General features: G+C 47.6%; 2 protein-coding genes across 4 annotated transcripts in view; one reads left to right on the forward strand and one right to left on the reverse strand.

The window, feature by feature from the left end:
- Nucleotides 1-9,271, forward strand: part of SMDT1 (single-pass membrane protein with aspartate rich tail 1) — a 155,480-nt gene extending 146,209 nt beyond the window's left edge. Inside the window, exon 3 of the mRNA XM_081310349.1 lies at nucleotides 9,261-9,271. The gene's annotated coding sequence lies outside the window, so the exon portion shown is untranslated. The remainder of the gene's footprint in view (nucleotides 1-9,260) is intronic.
- The window catches only part of TCF20 (transcription factor 20), a 91,469-nt gene continuing 73,715 nt past the window's right edge, over nucleotides 1,118-18,871 (reverse strand). The window contains exons 4-6 of one of the 3 annotated variants that reach the window (XM_081310338.1): nucleotides 10,277-10,326; nucleotides 9,149-9,243; nucleotides 1,118-2,421 (exon numbers count right to left, since the gene is read on the reverse strand). In XM_081310338.1, the coding sequence (XP_081166464.1) occupies nucleotides 9,193-9,243; nucleotides 10,277-10,326 (101 nt within the window). In that variant the 3' untranslated portion in view covers nucleotides 1,118-2,421; nucleotides 9,149-9,192. Of the gene's footprint in view, nucleotides 2,422-9,148; nucleotides 9,277-10,276; nucleotides 10,327-18,871 lie in introns of all 3 variants that reach the window. The other 2 variants (XM_081310337.1, XM_081310339.1) reach the window with 2 other exon arrangements.

Genomic DNA, 18,871 nt, shown 5'->3' on the forward strand with positions numbered 1-18,871 from the left:
TACAAGCAGATTCATTAGTCCTAACAAATGTACCACTTGGGTGGGGATGTTGACAGAGGGGGAGGTTGTGTGTGGGGGGAGCAGGACACTCCATTTTCTGATCAATACTGCTGTTGACCTAAAACTGCTCTTAAAAAGTTATATTAAGACAGACAGACACACACACGCGCGCACTGACTTCAAAAGCTGCAGGAGCTGGAAGGCACAAAGGCAGTTGAGGTATGGCAGAAGCTAGAAAAATGGGAGTCCAAAGGGAAATGGGCAACAGGGCCACTCCCTAGCTCAAGGTCATCTCTGAAGCCCAGTAACACTCTGAAGCCCTGCAACACTCACGAGTGCCTTGGTCACGTATCATCAGCAAATCAAAAGAGGACAAAAGAATAAAAGGCAAAGTGACAAACATTTGCTGTCAGGAAAATATTTTCCTCAAGATACGTATTTTTCAAGTTTTGTGGCTTAGGCCTTGACACCCGAAATCTATCAATTTCATTTTAACTGTGTTAATGCAAAGTCAAGACCAGAATGGGAAGCCAACCAGCTCAAAAGCCATCATTTCTATGCAGGTCCTGTTCAGCTGCCTGAGCATGGTCCCAAGGCTGACACAGCACACCCACCCACACCTCCATCCTGGCAGAGCAAAATGAGAAATGGACCACATTGCTTGATATGGCCATTAAAATGAAATTAATCTGCCATTTCTGCAGTCCCAAATTGATGAGCACACAAGAACTCATTTATAATTGCTTATTTCTACCTCACAACATTCCTTCCAATATTTCTGTTCTCTAAAAAAACCTCCATTAACATTACATTATTTTTTTATAATCTTTTAAAATTAATGTTCATTGGAAACATGTCCTTATATCAACTTGAGGAACTCTGCCTGTCCCCCGACAGGTGGTAAGTTCTACCGGCCTGAGGGAGTGGCCCAGAGGACCCCTGGGCTTTGGCTGGTTTCAGGCTCTGCTGTAAGGCCTGCCTGGCCTTCGAGAGGCGGGGGGTTGAAGGAGCCAGGTCTGATGGTGGCCTCCTCTACAGTAGAACCAAGACCACTTTTTGGGGGCTGGAGTGGGAAAAGGAAGAGACGCATTCACTTTATAGTAAATGAAAAAGGAAACAAGGTTAAAATGAAGTTTATTATTTTTTGATTTTTTTTGTTTTTTTAAATAAAACTGTTTGTGAAACAGCTATTTTATCCCCATGGCAGAGTGACCCCTGAAAGATGCACTAACCCCTTCTTAAGGCCTTAACAAGATTTTTTTTTTGTACTTTTTTTTTTTTTTAAACTCAGATATTTAAAAATTATACAATTTACAAAACAAAACAAAACAAAACATAATCACGTAGCATAGGGCTGCTTATCTGACAGGCCCCCCTTTTCCATTATAAAAATAGAAACAAAAAGAAGAAAGGGCTAAGTGGGTGTTCCTGGTCAGCTTACCCACCCACAATTCCCACAGAGGCTCCCCCCAGTCCCACTGCCTGTTCTGGCACAGAGGTCCAGGCCTCCTCCCGTTCCCTGGGTCCCCACGTGTCAGGACACAGATGCCTGGAATGCGCCCAGCACAGAGGGCCCCAGAGGAGGGTCCGTTGCCGGACTTTGCTGCTGCGGGGCTGCACTGCCCACTTGATGGGGCCCTAAGAGATCTCACCAGCCACAGTGACCCAGGACACAGCCTGACTCAGGGCATCTGCCAATTTCACCCCCCAAAAAGATAAAAATTTTAAAAAATAATAAATAAATAGTGTTTCTGGAAAGGAAAAAAATTTATTTATGTTTAAACATCATTCCCCCGCTCTTGAAACACAGACCATCCCCACCTCCCACCCAAAACCTTCCCACTTTGACACAGACTACGGACAAAAGGACAGTTTGGGTGTGGCTTGTTGGCTCTTTCCATTGGGGTTGGGGTCTAGTGTTCTCTGAACCGGTGTGAGACAGGATAAAGATTAAAGCCACACCCCTGTCCTTTATGAGATGAGTTTGTTCAGTTCAATTTCACATTTCAATTTCACTGTCATTGGAACAAATTTGGAGTTAACTAGATAATTTTAAAATAGAATCAAAAGGGATAGCGCACCTTTCATTTAAACAAAGTCTTTCCAGACTAAAAATAGATTTATATATATATATTTTTTATCCCTCCCTTTTATTCCCCCCCCTTTCCCCATCAGCCCCCCTCCCCCCTCCCCCCACATTGTCACTATGGAGATTGTGTCCATGGAAACAGCCATTCCAACATCTTGGGCCTTTCTTTCCTGTGGTGTCACTGGTTTGAGTGTGAGGTGAGAACTTGGGAAGGAAGTGCTGGCAGGGCAGGCACGGCGGGGCGGGGCGGGGCAGGGCAGGGCGTGGCAGCACGGGAGGAGATTTCCATTCCATCACGAGTGTCCACCACCTGTTCATCTCCACAGTCTAACCTGAAAGACAAGCAACAGATGCTAAGCGCCAGGAATTTCTCCATGGTCCCATTGCCAACAGCCCCTGCTCTGTGGTGGCACTGGGATGGGGCTTTCAGCAGGGACCACATGCTCAGACCCCTCTGTAGATGAGCTGTGCCTTGGGACACATCCAAGACCGGTGTGGCACTGCTGTGTGGCTCTGGACCTGGAGCATGGAGGAAGGCAGCACAGGTGCTTGGGCTGCACTCTGAGGGCTTCTCCGGGAACGCCCACCTCCCAAAGCATGGCAAGCACTGGGGCCCGCGACTGGGCTCAGCTCTTAGTGGCAGGGTTTGGTCCTCAAAATGGCCAAGGGCACAAGATAGCTGTGACCAAAACCTAGAGCATGCAATTTGTGGAAGGACTTCTCACAACCACTTCACAGCCTTCTCTAGTGGACACAGCCAGTTCTACACACCAACGAAGAACACTTCCCATAGCCTCTGATGGGAAGGACAGGTCTCAGCCCATTTTGGTGGCTTGCAAGAGCTGGAATGTATTAATCCCTTGGCTCCTCAGGACCCTGATGCCTCCAGGAAGAGATTCTTTCCTCTTTAGGCCAGGCTTGGGAAGGTGGTGCTGATGACCAGATGGGTTGTACCAAGAGCCTATGCAGAATGCTTCACCCCACATGCCCGGGTCTCAGAGAATCCACAGTTTCCAAGTAATCAGTCCAGAAAAATTACACCAGAACACGGGGGTGATGGTGGCCTCAACTGCTGCTGTTTTCTGCCTCTCACAGTTCTCTAGCAACTGTGTCTCTGGGGCTCCCCTTGCTTCTGCTTCAAACCTCTCTGATAACCTCCAACAACATAGAAATCCCAGGAAAAGGCAGGTCCCTCTTCTGGTTTCATAATGCTTACTATTGTGCAAAATAGTTAAGAAGGCTGGTATGTGTGGGGATCTAAGACTGTACTATTCACATGCATGTGTGCATACACACCTGTCCTTGCTAAAAGGAGGCTCCTAAGTGCTTGACAAAAACCACCACTAAACAGGAAGACATGTTGCAGAGATAGTAGTACAATGTTCATCATGCTGGGATGACAGTAGAAACAAACCCCAGGCCTCTAGCTACCAGGCCCCAGGAATGTGGACCAATGGCGGAGCCATCCTTCCATTTTCAGAATGTACATAGATGGCACAGCATGGCCCCCCTGTATCTAAAGGTGGCTCTGGGCCTCACAGGTCACCCCAATGATCTATGCTTCCTCTACCTCCATTCTACCTCTCCCCAGCAGCCCAGGAAGATTTTCTACCACCTATCTGGCTTTCCTGAGGCCAGGGATGCAGGAAAGGGGAGACAACATTAGACAAAAGTCCTTGTGCCTTCTCTGATACCACTCCTTAGGGACCAAAGGCCCTTTGTAAATAACATGACAAGGGCTGAGTTAATAGGCACCTCAAAGATCAATCAGAAGGTAATTTTGCTGGGGATCCAGGGTGTCTGTGTGAATTGTCAGATGCCAACGTAGCCTCTCCAAGACTCTGCTTGTGGGAAAAAGGCACAGCAGGGTTTGCACTCTCCTAAGTACTCAGCCCTCTTGGGTCTGCATTCCAATCCTGCTCACTACTCAGCATAGCAGGCCCACACCAGACCCCAAACTCAGAATGAGGCACATTGCAGCATCCACATCTGCCTGGCCAGCTGGTTCTGTGTTGTTGACCTTGGACCTGCCTCTGGGTGCCAGTGTTGCATAGGGAGTGGTTGCACAGGCAGTGGTAGTCCTTCAGTACCTTCTGCCTCAAGCCTTCCAAACAAGGAGTTTTTGCTGATTAGACTGGCCCAAACACAAGATCTCCTGAAGGTAAAGCACCCTAAACTTTTCTAGAGTTACTTAAAAACAAAAACAAAAACTGTTCTTTCAGGTTGGATGCACTCCTGTAATCCCAGCAGATTGACAGGCTGAGGCAGGAGAAGCACAAGTTTGAGTCTGGGCAAATCAGCAAGAGCCTGTCTCAAAATTTATAAGTGAAACAACTGGTGATAAGAATACTTGCCCAGTATGTTTGAGGCCCTGGGTTCAATCCCAGGTACTGCAAAAAACCACACTCTTCCTTTCATAAGGAGAAGAGGAAGGAAGGACTTACTTTGTGCCAGGAACTGAGCTAGAAGCTTAATAGATGTCCTGTCTCATGGTAAAACCAAGATGCCTGAACCTCTTCAAGATGAGAAAGCTGAAGCTCAGGGAGGTGATACCTGTGGTCCACGGCTACATAGCTGGTTGGAGGTGGAAAGGGCTGATTAGCCAGCGAAGCTCTCCTGTGTGGGCCCCATGGACTCTGTGCCCCATTGCATGGAATGTGGCTAAGAGGAGAGAGCTGGGCCCCAGGCAATAAACCCATCACAACTGCTGGGCCAAGTGAGCTCTCTGACACTCCACGCTGAGGATGGTCAAAGGCACTGTGATGCTCAGCTGCCAGGGCACAGGGTTTCATCCTGGGCCAAAGCTGCCTCAGGCTCCCCAGGCTCCTCCACTCTGGCTTGAGCCTGGGATGGATGACACCACCTCTGTATCCTTCTACACCTGACACTAAGGCTGTTCCTCCCAACTGCAGCAGGCATCCATCAGCTTGACCTGCTGACCCTGTCCAACCTGCCAAGATTCCTCCGGAGTGGGTTACCTCATCTCTACAACAGACACTCGATTCCTACCAGAGAGGGACTGGGTGGACAAGTCTAATTCCGAATTGTTCTTAATTGCTGACTGAGGGTCAAAGAGTCCGTTCCTCTCTGGGATGTACTCATTTTTAATAGGCACACTCGGCACCACTGTGGGTAGGGCATAAGACTGCAAAGGTGGCCCTGGCCCTCACAAAGCTTCCAGTCACAAGTATATAATGTGACAATGTGGTGAAGCTAGAAAGGCTGCAGAGTGGGGAAAGAGGGTGTTTTAGACTGAGATTTATAAAGGGAAGGCTTCTGAGGAAGAGGAACTTGTAATCTGACACCCAGAAAATGAGAGGGAGCCCCCACATGGAGACAGGCAAGCAAAATGTGCACACGCAGAAGCCTAGGGGGAGGCAGCCTGGCCCTGAGCAGACCAGTGGCTGGGAGCCTGGAGAGCCTCTTCAGTGACTTCCACCAGCCTTTGGGACAGAGGGCTAGGAGGCAAATGCGACAAGAACCTCCGAAGAGGAGACTGGCTGGATCTCTGATAACATAGGACTGGAGGCCAGAGTTTGCTGAGACTGCCCGCTGCTGTGAGGCAGGGCTCTGGGCAGAGCAGGTGGCCACTGTAGGGGTGCCACAGCCTGGCTGGTGCCAGTGGGGAAATATGGACAGACTCAGTTTCTCCTCTGGAGGAGGAGAACCCAGGACTTCCCTAGATGAGCCTGAGAAGGGAGGGAGCTCCAGAAAGAGCCACTCACTCATCCGTGGACAGGCTGTACAATGCCCAGCTCCAGGGCAGAGAGGGTCTTGCCCTTTCCCTTCCATGGAGGGTCTGCAGAAGGTGTGTAGGTAGGTGGCATCCTCTTGCACCCAGGACAGAGCATCAGTTGGGATAAGGTTACTGCTACTCATCCACTAGATCACAGGGCCTGGCAGGAAGCCAGGGGCCTCCTTGTTTACTACATGACAAGGAGAGCCAGGAGTCCCATTGTACAACCCCATTCTCTAGCTGAGATGAGGCCAGAGAGACAGAATCTCAGAACAAGGACAGTGAGCAAACACAGGCCCACCACACTGCTTCCTCACCTCAGAAATGTTAGGAGGCAGCCGACTAGATGGCTATCCAAGAACCTCTCCTCTCTGGCATTCTTGGCGTGGTGAGAAACAACTATGAGGAGCCCCACATGCTGGGGTAGGGTGTGCAGAATAAAATCTCCTAGCCCCAGCCCTCGTATTTTCTGATAGAAAGGGCAGTTGCAAGGTCTCCTTGCTGCCTTGACCCCCTATAGCTCTAACTGTAAGAAACTTGCAGCCAGGTACAGCTGCCTGTGTGCCCAACACTTGCTGAGGTATAACCAAATTCTCATATGGTTGACACTGTTACTTTTTTGGGGGGGTGGGATGGGGGGCACTGGGATTGAATTCAGGGGCACTCAACCACTGAGCCACACCCCCAGCCCTATTTGTATTTTACTTAGAGACAGGGTCTGAGTTGCTTAGCACCCCGCTTTTTGATGAGGCTGGCTCAAGATCCTGTCTCAGCCTTTGAACTCAAGATCCTCCTGAGCTGCTCAGATTATAGGTGTGCACCACCGTGCCCAGCTTCGTTACTTCTCTTTTTATAGAAGAAACTGAAACATGGAGACATTAAGTGTCCTTACTCCAGTCACATAGGACTTTCCATACACTTTGTGTGAGAAAGTGGGATGACAGGAGGCAGGACATAGATGCACACCCCATTGTCCCTTCCCTGTCTGGGTCCCCAATAATGGTAGTTCTTTGTTCTCACCATGGACCCCAAGGTGAGCACTCCTTAAGAGCAAGAGTATTTTCTGTCCCTGATCACTGGGGTTTCTACACAATTCAGCAGTATACCCTGGGCCTGAAAGATGGCTATCGCCCTCAGTATAACTGCTGAACTGAGAAACCAGTAAAAGGAACCTGCCTTGTGGGAATGGCCTATGGAGAGAACATTCCAGATCGATGAGGCTGGGTGCAGTGTCCATCCTTTCTCTCAAGAGGTGACTGCTCCAACCTCAATAGACTGAGGTTTCCCAAGTGATGGGCCAGGTCCTGCACTCAAGCAGTGCTGCAGCCTGGGGAGGATGGAGGGTGAAGCTGACCATTCAGCTCCAGAGCTGAGGCCTTGTCAGCTGGGAGGTCCATGCATTCCCAGACCCACCTACCAGGCCCAGACTTTCTTTTTCTCTAACACATGCTGGAATTCAGGACAAAACCAAAAAGTGCTAAATGACAAATGGCTCTTTCCTTAACCAGCCCTTCTAGGACACATTTCAGAAATTCTTCTCATGGTCTTCCACAGAACTTGACTCTAACTGTCTGGGACAGGTGCATCAACACGGATGTGTTGCCTAGGCACAGCATTATCTCAGCCCAGAAAAGGGCGGATGCAACAGTTGTTAAACCACTCACACTGCTGCACACTGCTCTGAGGGCTGATCAGAGGGGTCCAGGAGTACAGGCAGGAAGAGTAGCCCAGTGACTTCTAGAAGTGCAGTAGCCGATGAGGACGACTTACTGCAGTCCACAGGGCTCCGTTTGCTCATTTGGTTCCTGTGACCCAAGAACCAATCACCTCTCCTGCTCTGCTCTGCTCCCTGCATTGCCAACCCTGCTCCCTACAAAAGGCACAGAGAAAAGCATTACAGCAAAACACTCAGCACCCCAGTAGGAAGCACTGGGGAGCCCCCACCTGGGCCCTGACCTATTTCACAGCAGGGCCACAGGGGCCTTCTCTGAGGTCAGCACTGGGCACTGCTTAAGAAACAAACACCTTCTCTAAGGAGGAAAACCACCATATTCTGGGATGAACTTGACTTCCCTCATATTACTATTGGTTATTTTAGAGAAAGGCAGAAACCTTTTTAGTTGTAACTCAGGATTCTACAGAGAACATTCAGGGATGTGGTACTGCCCAGAGGAACGGTCTCTGTGGCTATGGGGGTGAGAGTCCTGGAGGCCACACAGAAGCCTCCATTTAGAGAAATGAGCCCCCGAAGAACACCTCTAGGACAGCTACAGCCACGAGTGCCAGCTACATTCCCTTCTCCTTTCTCCTCTTTATATACTACTGGTCCTCAGCCCTCAGTGGCTGCATGGGGCAGGGAGGGTGAGAAAGCAATGTGGCGGAGACGCCCTGTTGTAGATCCCCCAGCCCTACACCCCGTTTTTCACAGGAGCAGGCTGGCCATGCCCCACATGCTCAACGGTGCAGCCAGATCTCTGGAGATTTTCAAGAGTAAAATTAAATCCGATGCTGAAGTCTACTAAATCTCTGAGAGGATTTTCCTTCTCTTTGTACTTCTGCGAAAAGGAGTCTTTCATGGTACTGTGGGAAAAAAGATCTCAAGTAGGAAAACTTAGAGAATGTTCTGTTTTTCAAAGGAAAACATACTAAAAGCTTTACAGAAACGCGGTTGATTGAAAAGAAGAGACCTCTGGTTTCACCCTTGAGGAGAAGGAAACAACAGGCAGATGGCAGAAGGCCCCTGCCCAAAGGGTCATCCAAAAGATGGTCACAATGCCCTCAGGACCACCGATCCTGAGGCCTGCTCCCCAGCAGTCCCGAAGGGCTGACTTCAGAAAGTCACCCTGGGGCTGGGGTTGTGGTTCAGCGGCAAAGTGCTTGCCTAGCACATGTGAGGCCCTGGGTTCGATCTCAGCACATAAAAAAAATAACAACAATAAATAAAATAGAATTATTGTGTCTATCTACAACTAAAAATATTTTTTAAACTTTATTTTATTTATTTACTTTTATGTGGTGCTGAGAATCGAACCCAGTGCCTCACACGTGCTAGGTGAGCATTCTACCACTGAGCCACAACCCCCCAGCCCCCTAAAAATATTTTTAAAAGTTAAAAAAAAAAAAAAAAAAGAGTCACCCTGACCAGTTGGCAGTGGACAGGTTTGAAGCCCTCACCACATTTTGGAGAGCCATTTTATCCACCTGGTGCTAGGATCCACACCACTAACTGTTGGTGGTGCAGCCTGGGGCCAGCAGAAAGGCAGAGGCCACAGCACCACTGGGAGCCAGGCAGGGGTGGTGGATCCTGGCTGGCCCCGACTCACCTGTGCTTGCTGTCCTCTCCATTCCCACGCGCACACTGCCCCCCTCACCCCCGCTCCGACTGCTCTGTGCTGAGGCTGCCTTTCGCGGTCTTGTTCTGCAAGGGGGGGAGAGGGCACGGAAGGGGAGGCTGATGCCAGCAGAGCCATGAGGAGACACAACAGGGACAGAGGAAAGAGTGTGGGAGTCAGGGAGGGCAGAGGCAAGGACAGGGACAGGGACAGCACATGGAAAAGGAAGAAAAAGCAGAGTCAGTACTGAATGACAAACAGGAGATACCCAGATAGGGCTTTCTGAGGCAAAATGTGACCGTTAAGTAAAAATAAAGAGAATACTGTCAGACCCTATGATCTACCTCTGGAAATATTTTTTAAAAGAAAAATCATAAGCATCCTTCAAAAGTGTTTTGAGGATAGACGTCTCCAGATGTCCTCTTTCTAATACTTTCTGGCCATACTTGGAGATTGAAGACTGTGAGCAGCCAGTGACCACCAGGTGTCAGTGTGACCTCAGCCAGACAGGGCGGTCACTGCAGGAAACGTCAGGTGGCAGTGGGTTCCAACCCAATCCTTTCCTGGGGCTCTCCATCCCTATCTTGATACCTCGGAAACAGCCCATTCACGTCCTCATCTTCCACCCTTCCCAAAGAGATGGCCAACAGACCCTCTTTTGGGAAGTGGGGCAGCAGTACCCACTGACTTGTATCATCAGGTTGCTTCTGCAGCAATACAACCTGGAAGAGACTGTGAGTTTCCCCCGAAGCCCTGGAGTCAGTGCCTTTGCTTCCACAGCAGGCCTCCCACCCCTCTTACCACATGTCAACCTGTGAACTGGGGTTCTAGTAAAGTCCAAGTCAGTTTCACTGAGTTTGACCTTTTAATCTCTCTTAATGAATGGACAGCTCCCCCGCCACCTTCCCCACTGCCCCCCACACCACATAGTGCCAGCCCCTATGCCTGGGGTCTCCCTTCAGCATCATGCCTCTCTACCCTCCCAGAGCCAGAAGCAGGCCAGCAGCCCAAGGTGCAGGTGGGAACAAGAACGGATGAGTTCCTCGATGCCTGGGCTGTAAGTTAGGAAACCACCCCAAGCCCCACTGCGAACACAGGCTCTGGGAGCCTCCAACTCACCTTGTGCTTGGGGCACCTCACCGAGAAGTTTTCCTCATGTAGCAAACAATCTGCAAGAAAGAAGGGGACAGATGGAGCCTGTGTGCGTTGAAACAGCCAGACCCACATGTGGCCCCTTTCCAGGATCAACAGTGTTAGACCTGAAAACAAGAGGCCCCTGCACTGTGATTTCTTTTTTTTTTTTTTTAAAGAGAGTGAGAGAGGGGGGAGAGAGAGAGAGAGAGAGAGAGAGAGAGAGAGAGAGAGAGAGAGAGAGAGAGAGAATTTTTAATATTTATTTATTTATTTTTTTAGTTCTCGGCAGACACAACATCTTTGTTGGTATGTGGTGCTGAGGATCGAACCCGGGCCGCACGCATGCCAGGCGAGCGCGCTACCGCTTGAGCCACATCCCCAGCCCCACTGTGATTTCTTTCTGTTTTTTTTTTTTAGTACTGGGAATTGAACCCAGGGCACTTACCCACTGAGCCACATCCCCAACCCTATTGTTTTGTATTTTATTTTGAAACACGGTCTTCAGGGTCTTGCCGAGGCTGACTTTGAACTTGCGATTCTCCTGTCTCATCCTCTAGAGCCATTGGAATTACAGGAGTGAGCCTCGGTGCCAGGCTTGCACTGTGATTTATATATATATATATAGTTGTAGTTGGACACAATACCTTTATTTTATTTATTTTTATGTGGTGTTGAGGATCAAACCCAGGGATGCTAGGTGAACGCTGCACCGCTGAGCCATAACCCCAGCCCCTTGCACTGTAATTTCTAAGAGGAAAACATCAGTAACACACCAGATGAACCATGGTACCTTAACATGATAGAATATCAGTCACTTAAAAAGTTAAAATTTTAAAGTAATGATGTGGGTAAACACTTATGATATAAAACTGTTTGACCAACCAAGAAATACAAATGTATAGGTACATTCTTAATTTCATTAAAATGTTTTACATGCATAAAAAAAAAACCTGAAAGGAAATCTACCAAAATATTACAGAGGTTCTCTTTGGGTAGTATTACAGGTGATTTTTTTTTTTTTAAAGAGAAAGAGAGAGAGAGAGAGAGAAAATTTTTTAATATTTATTTTTTGGTTTTCGGTGGACACAACATCTTTGTTTGTATGTGGTGCTGAGGATCGAACCTGGGCCGCACACATGCCAGGCGAGCGCGCTACGCTTGAGCCACATCCCCAGCCGATTTTAATTTTATTATTTTGTTCTGTGTTTCCATGATGGCTCATATTTAATAACCAGAGATAATCCCCAAATAATTTTTTGAGGGGAGGGTACCGGGGACTTGGAGACACTCAACAACTGAGCCACACCCCCAGCCCTATTTTATATTTTATTTAGAGTCAGGGTCTCACCAAGTTGCTTAGTGCCTTGCTTTTGCTGAGGCTGGCTTTGAACTCATGATCTTCCTGCCTCAGACTCCTGAGCCATTGGGATTACAGGCATGTGCCACCACACCTGGCCAAATAATGCTATTTTAACCACAGGCTCATGGCAAAGCCTCCTCACAAAGACACCTGAAATCTAGAGGCATTTCTCCTCTATTGAGAACCCAGGTGGTCCTGAGAACCCTGCTGTCACCTGCATCCCACAATCCCTGGACACACAGGAGACACCCCCAATACAAATCACACGATCTGCACTGAATGCTTCACAGGGAAGTAAAATCCCATGAGGGTGCTTTTAATCCTTGGAGGAAAAGGGATTTATTCCAACTTTTGACATGTGACAACATTCTCAATGACAGCAAGGATGCATCTCCCTCCAGGCGAGTCGAGTTCCACGTACAAGGCAGGGCATGGAGCTGGCGAGAAAACCCAGAGCGAGCCCACCCTACACACCACAGCTTCTGCAGGCTGGCAGCCAGGTCACTGGTACAGGACGTAGTGACAAAATGGTAATAAATACTGATCCCACATTCTCAGAAATCTCCTGAGCACCATGGCAGGAGGCAGCCTTGTTGAGTTTATGATTTAACTGGTTTAAACCTAGATCCAGATTCACAGCCTGTGTACCCACAGATTTCAAGTGAAATAGTTGTAAGCAAAGGAACACTCAAATGAAAATTTTTTAAGTCCTCAACATCCTGAACAAATCAAAAAAGGAAATTTCAGAACTTGTCCAAACTAAAAACATCACTACCTGGCCTTAGGAGTTTCTGACTTATAGAGGATGGGCCGGCAGCCTTCTCTGCTCCCAGGGCCCAAGAACTCATCGAGTCATCGAGTCATCGTCACTAACCTCCAGGCCCCTTTCCCAGCAGGCAACTAGCATGGCAGTAAATGAAATGTGTTAATTTAAAACCCACAAGTACATAGCGTGACCAAGGCTCCTGCTGTTCCAATCTGCCAGAGAGTTTATAAACAGCAGGAGACAGACAACTGGAGCTTGGGAAAGCACGTCCTCCTCACCTGGGCTCTGGCAGTGCTACATGGCAATCTCTACCCTGGGCCAAAAAGAAAGTACAGCATCATGGAGCTCGGCCACTCTGATGCCACAGAGGCTTACAGAACCAAAGATGGGGGTCATGTTGTGGCAAAGGGTGCCATTAAAGGGAGCACAGGTGGCTCAGTTCCCCTCAGAGCCACAGAACAGTGACCAGATGTGACAGACCACTGGTAAAAACGTGTCTGAAGTTAGGGAATGTCTTCCTGAGTTAAATGCAGGAAAGAAATAAAGTACATACTAAGGGCAACTGGGACCTACTGCCAGGTACTTTTGGAACAGAAGTCTCCTAGAGAAACTGCCAGACACAGTGCCCACCTCTGCCCCAAAGGAACACTGTATCAACAAGTCCTTCTTTTAGTTCTTGTACATATCCACAGGCTGTCAGGAACTGCAATTCCTGCCCCTGGCAGGGTCAGAACCAGTGAGAGAGCTCAGAAACCTGGAAGGACATGGGGGTGCCTCTTCTATCCTGTCTCCAGTCAGGTCCTGCTCAGGACAAGAGTAAAGAGCAGGAGGAAATCTAGTAAGTGCTCTCTGATTGGAACAAGCGCCTGTCCCCTTCAGTGGCCAGCCAACATCAGTCTCCTGATATGTTTTCTTTTGAAGAAAAAGAAACTAACCCTACACTATCCAGAGGGCCTGGTCAGTATTTCCACAGGTTGAAGTAAAAGCAAATAAGCTTGCTGGATCATGACATAAGCTGGGAAAGACTCACAAGGTGGCCAAGTCAAGATAGCTTCCAGAAACAAACACCAACTCCCAGGACAGAATGCCACTTTCCTTTCTCTCTATTAAAGGCCGAGTGACTTTGCTGAGCTCCTCATCATAAAAAGTACCATAAAGCTTCTGATAGTCCTGACATCTACACAGACCCCAGGCTGAGGAGAGCAATCTCAAGGATGAGGTGAAAAGAGGGGTCTAATGTCCTTTGGATCTGCTGGGCATCAGATACTATCTCCAGTTCAGCTACACTCTACCTTAGCACTACTGTCTTCCACACAGCTTTGCTCAGGGGCAGGGTTAGGCTCTTGAAACACATGGAGGGGAATAATGGGGCACTGGGACTGGTTTTTGTGATGCAGATGGCTTCCCCTCCATGATGGGGGCAAGACCCTCAGTAATACAGAATGATCCATACAGGGCTTTGCCTCTGCTACTGCAAGATCAAAGTCTGCAGCAGAAAGAGCAGCTCTGAAATGCTGCTGCAAAGGTGGCTGCAGAGTAAAATTCCCAGCTGTGTTTCTTCATGAGAGTAAAAGGAAAATCCCCTCCAGGCAAGATTCTTTATGCACAGTAGAATTATTAATGAGCTACCACAGCCCTTTTTTTTCCTTCTGTCTTAATTGTTATGGCTCATTGCATTAAATACATTAAAAAAATTTTTTTAAACCAGAGCTCATGTTCTTTTTATTGCATCCTCTACCTGGAGCCAAATCCTGTGCCTGTGACATAACAAGCAGCCCACAACTGCTAATGAGGATATCAGAAATGCAGGACCAGTATCAGGTGGGGGAAGCTGTAGGCACCAGAGATCATTGTAAGACAAAGATTCTGTTTCCATGGAGACATCCTAGCAATAAAAGTTTTCCCTGCGACATCAACAGCTCTTTAAAGGTTTGGGTGGTTGACAGCAAAGCAGAGATGAAAATGTTACACTGTTCCTTATTCCACTGAGAGATTAGGGCTTCTTAAACTCAGGGACTCATCTTGATTATGATTAAAAAGAAAGTCAATCAATGAATAGATCTTTCCTGGACATAGATCTACACAGAGCAGAAACTCCTGACTGAGAAGGCCATGGAGTAAATACAGGCATCTATCCCTAAGAGCAGTGCAGGCCTTGAGTCCCTGTGACAGGTCATCAAAAAGACAAATGCCCATGTGTATCCTCTTGTGAAGCTGCTTCTTTGGTCCCAGCAGAGTCCAGCAGCTAGGGGACTGAAGCTGGAGGGCCAAAGACCACCTTATCCTTTCACTGGATGTTTGGCCACCAACTGCTGTTAAACAGAGATGCTACCAGCTTAACTGGGCAGGCACATGACAGGCTGGATCAGAGAAAGTGACAGGTATCATTTGCTTATTAACCCTCAGCTAATCAAGGAGGCCCTGCTTCTGGCTGTGGGGTGGGGAGGTGGCCTGGGTAAGCATCTACTAGTGGGCGCTCTTGGCTCTCTTCCCAACCTTCTGCCTAGACTTGATCAAGGTAGCTCTAAGGCGGCTGTCCATTAGCGAGTTACACACAGCCACTTAAGTGAAAAAAAGTTAATTTCCTCAGTCTCACTAGCCATATTTCCTTTCCTTTTTCTTTTTTTTTTTTTTTTGGGGGGGGGGGTTGGGAGGAAGACCAGGGATTGAACTCAGGGTTACTTAACCACTGAGCCACATCCCCAGCCCTATTTTGTATTTTATTTAGAGACAGGGTCTCACTAAGTTGCTTAGTGCCTTGCTTTTGCTGAGGCTGGCTTTGAACTTGAGATCCTTCTGCCTCAGTCTCTGGAGCTGCTAGGATTATAGACGTGCACCACCATACCCAGCCCACTAGCCACATTGCAAGTGCTCAATGGTCACATCTGGCAGTGGCCATCATACTGGAATGTGCAGATCTAGAGCACTTCCATCATTGTGGAAAGATCCCCTGAGCAGTGAACTTTATCCCATGAGAAACCATATACAGGAGGCAGCCTGGGAGGGAGAGCAACAGAACAACCACGGCGGGTGCCTGCTGTGAGCCTGGCTGCTGACATGGCTGGTGCCCTGCTGCATAAGAAACGTGATGGGAAGGATGTGGTTACCTGTCTGCCTGCCTGGATGCTCAGCCTAATATTTCTGAAAAGAGCCTTAGTGTGGGAGACCACTGCTTCTCAGCCACTGGCTGGAAAAGCCAATTTTTGCAGGATTTCCCATATAATAATCAAGCATCCAAACATAACATCCAAACATAACACTTAGAATTCTCATTTAAAAACCAGGAAGCAGGGCTGGGGTGGTGGCTCAGCAGTAGAGCACTCGCCTGGCATGTGCGAGGCCCTGGGTTTGATCCTTAGCACCACATTAAAAATAAAATAATGGCATTGTGTCCAGCTACAACTAAAAAATAAATATAAAAAAAAAACAGGAAGCTTTGAGTGGAAAAAACAAACAAAAAACAAACACCAGAACATTCTGATGTAAAAAGGTAACACAATGAAAACAAGAAAAGGCAACTGGGCAACTGGCTGGCTCCTGAAAAAGGAGGTACTTTTGCAACTGAAGTCTACTAGAGAAACTTCTGAAAATGCAGGACCACAACCCAGGGTGAACAGCACAGATCCAAGACAAAAACATTCAGGGCAAGAAAGAGAACGCAAGGGACACTCTAAAACCCAAACTCTCTGATACCTGAAGACTCTCTACTTCTTCCCTATATATCGATCTGGTCAAATTGCACCCTGGACACCAAGCTGCCCTTCAGCATGAGCACCTGGGCACAAGCACCACACTTCACAAGAATCTAACTTTGAAGTAAGCATTATTCTCCCTTCTGTTCTTTTTGGTGGGGGTATGTGTACTGGGGATTGAACTCAGGGGCACTCAGCCACTGAACCACACTTTCAGCTCTATTTTGAATTTTATTTAGAGACAGGGTCTCACTGAGTTGCTTAGCGCCTTGCCATTGATGAGGCTGGTTTTGAATTTGAGATCTTCCTGTCTTAGCCTCCAGAGCTGCTGGGATTACAGACATGCACTACAGTGTTCTTTTTAGCTGCTCCTCCTTCAGAAACTTGGAGAAGACGGAAGAGGGAAGGGCAAAAAGACAAGGATGGGAAAGGAAGGGGATGTGCTTAAGCACTAGTGAGGGAGCTGATGAGACTTCTGCCCTGGAGACAGGTTGAAAGGAACCCTGAGGTCTCTGCTTGCCTGCTGGTGCCTGTCTACCTGCTCCACACCTCTCTCCATTTTTACTCCCTCCATCCGATGGGAGGCATTATGAGGCTGGCTGGGTGAAGGTCTTGGGAGACTCAAGTTGAGAGAGCTACTTTCCCAGGTTGCTGCAGCTGTTGGACGCAAGCTTGCCCCACTCATTGGCAGCGCCTATGCCCTGCAGAGGAGTTTCCTTCCTCGGCAGGCATCACACTGCAAAACCCGCCCACTCCATCCCAACAGATAAAATGCAGACACTATGTGATAGACAATTGATTTATAATAAAAGTACTCATTTTAGTTTTCATTCCTGTTCCCGGCACAGAGCTCTGAAAACCCTTACAATTTCCTAAAAATACGAGTGCTAGGAGAAGCTTTTTTTCCTTATATCTGGTCTTTACTTGGGCTCCTGATACATAGCTTCTAATCCCTCAGAATTTTCCAGGCAATAGAAGTGTCTTTCATGGGTTCCTGGATGGGGGCTGGTAATCAGAAAAAACAAGCCATGATTAGAAGATTAGAACTTTCAGCTCCACCCCTCTTTCTCTGGAGAGGGGAAGAGGGGCCAAAGATTGAGTTAATAATCAAACATGTCTAAGTGATGAAACCTCCATAAAAATCCCTGAACTGTGGGGTTGAGAGCTTCCTGGCTGCTAAGCACATGGAGGTTCCTGGAGGGCAGCGCATCTGAGGAGGGCATGGAGGCTCCATGTCCTTCCCACGTGCCAATGCATCTTTCCCATTGAATTGTTCCACTGTAACCTGCATAATAAATGGGTAAAGATAAATAAAGTGGGACTGGGGTTGTGGCTCAGTGGTGGAGTGCTCGCTTAGCACATGCAAGGCCCTGGGTTCGATTCTCAGCAGCACATATAAATAAATAAAATAAAGGTATTGAGAACAGCAAAATAAATATTTGGGGATTAAAAAAAGTAAAGTGAGCTGGGTATGGTGGCACACGACTGTAATCCCAAAGGCTTGGAAGGCTGAGGCAGGAGGATTACAAGTTCAAAGCTAGCCTCAGCAAGTTAGCGAGACCCTATGTCTAAATAAGATATTAAAAAGGGCTGGGGATATGGGTCAATGATTAAGCACTTCTGAGTTCAACCCCCAGTACCAAAAACAAAGTAGAGTGTTGCTTATAGATGGTTCTAGCACACTGATCAAGCCTTAGAAAGAGGTCTTGTGTACCCTGATTTATACCTGGCCATTCAGAAGCACAGGTCACAACCTGGGGCTCGAGAGAGGCATCTGAAGTAGGCAGTTTGTGGGACAGAGCCTTTAACCTGTGGAGTCTACACTGACTCTGGTTAGTGCAGAACTGAGTTAAACTGTAGGACATATAGCTGGCATCTACTGGAGGACGTTTGATGTGTAGAAAAACAGAGTATGGAGTATACGGTGAGTAGCATGAGGTTAGTCTTTCCTATCTCACACAAAACACTTCATGATAAAGACATTCCACAAACTGGGACTAGACTGGAACTCTCTCAGCTCTATCAAGAATACATAAGGATAAACCCAGCATGGTGATGCACACTTGTAATCCCAGCTTTCTCATGAGGCTAAGGCAAGAGGATTGTAAATTTGAGATCGGGCCGGGCAAGGTACAGCCTCTATCTCAAAATAAAATAAAAAAGGGCTGGGGATGTAGCTCAGTAGTACAGCACCCCTGGATTCCATCCACAGTAACACAGTGGGGTAACCAAGAATACTTATGAACAGCTAACACCATATTTTTTAGCTAACAAGATCAGAATGTCAGCTCTCAACATTTTTAGCCTAAATTTTACTGGAGGTTCTAGCCAGGGCAACGAAGCAAGAAAAAGAAATAAAGAGCATTAGATCAGGCAGGAGGAAGTAAAACTATCACTGTTGGTAGATGTCATGATTTTGCACATAGAAACTCATTATAAATTACCAGAACAAAACAAGTCAAACAAAGTTATAGGATACGGGATCAATATTAAAAAAAAAAAATCAATCTATTGAAGTTTTTTTTTGGGTGGGGAGACTGAACCTGAGGGGGCATTTTACCATTGAGTTGCATACAGCCTTAGTCCTTTTTTTTTTTTTTTTAACTTTTAATTTTGAGACAGAATAAGTTGCTGAGGCTGGTCTCAAACCTGGCAATCTTCCTGCTTCAGTCTCCTGAGTTGCTGGGATTACAGAGGTGTGCACCACTGCACTTGCCAATCCACTGTATTCAATACACCCTCAATGAATAATGCAAAAATTA

Source organism: Spermophilus citellus, assembly GCF_964194105.1.
Source record: "Spermophilus citellus genome assembly, chromosome: 10".
Lineage (NCBI taxonomy): Eukaryota > Metazoa > Chordata > Mammalia > Rodentia > Sciuridae > Spermophilus > Spermophilus citellus.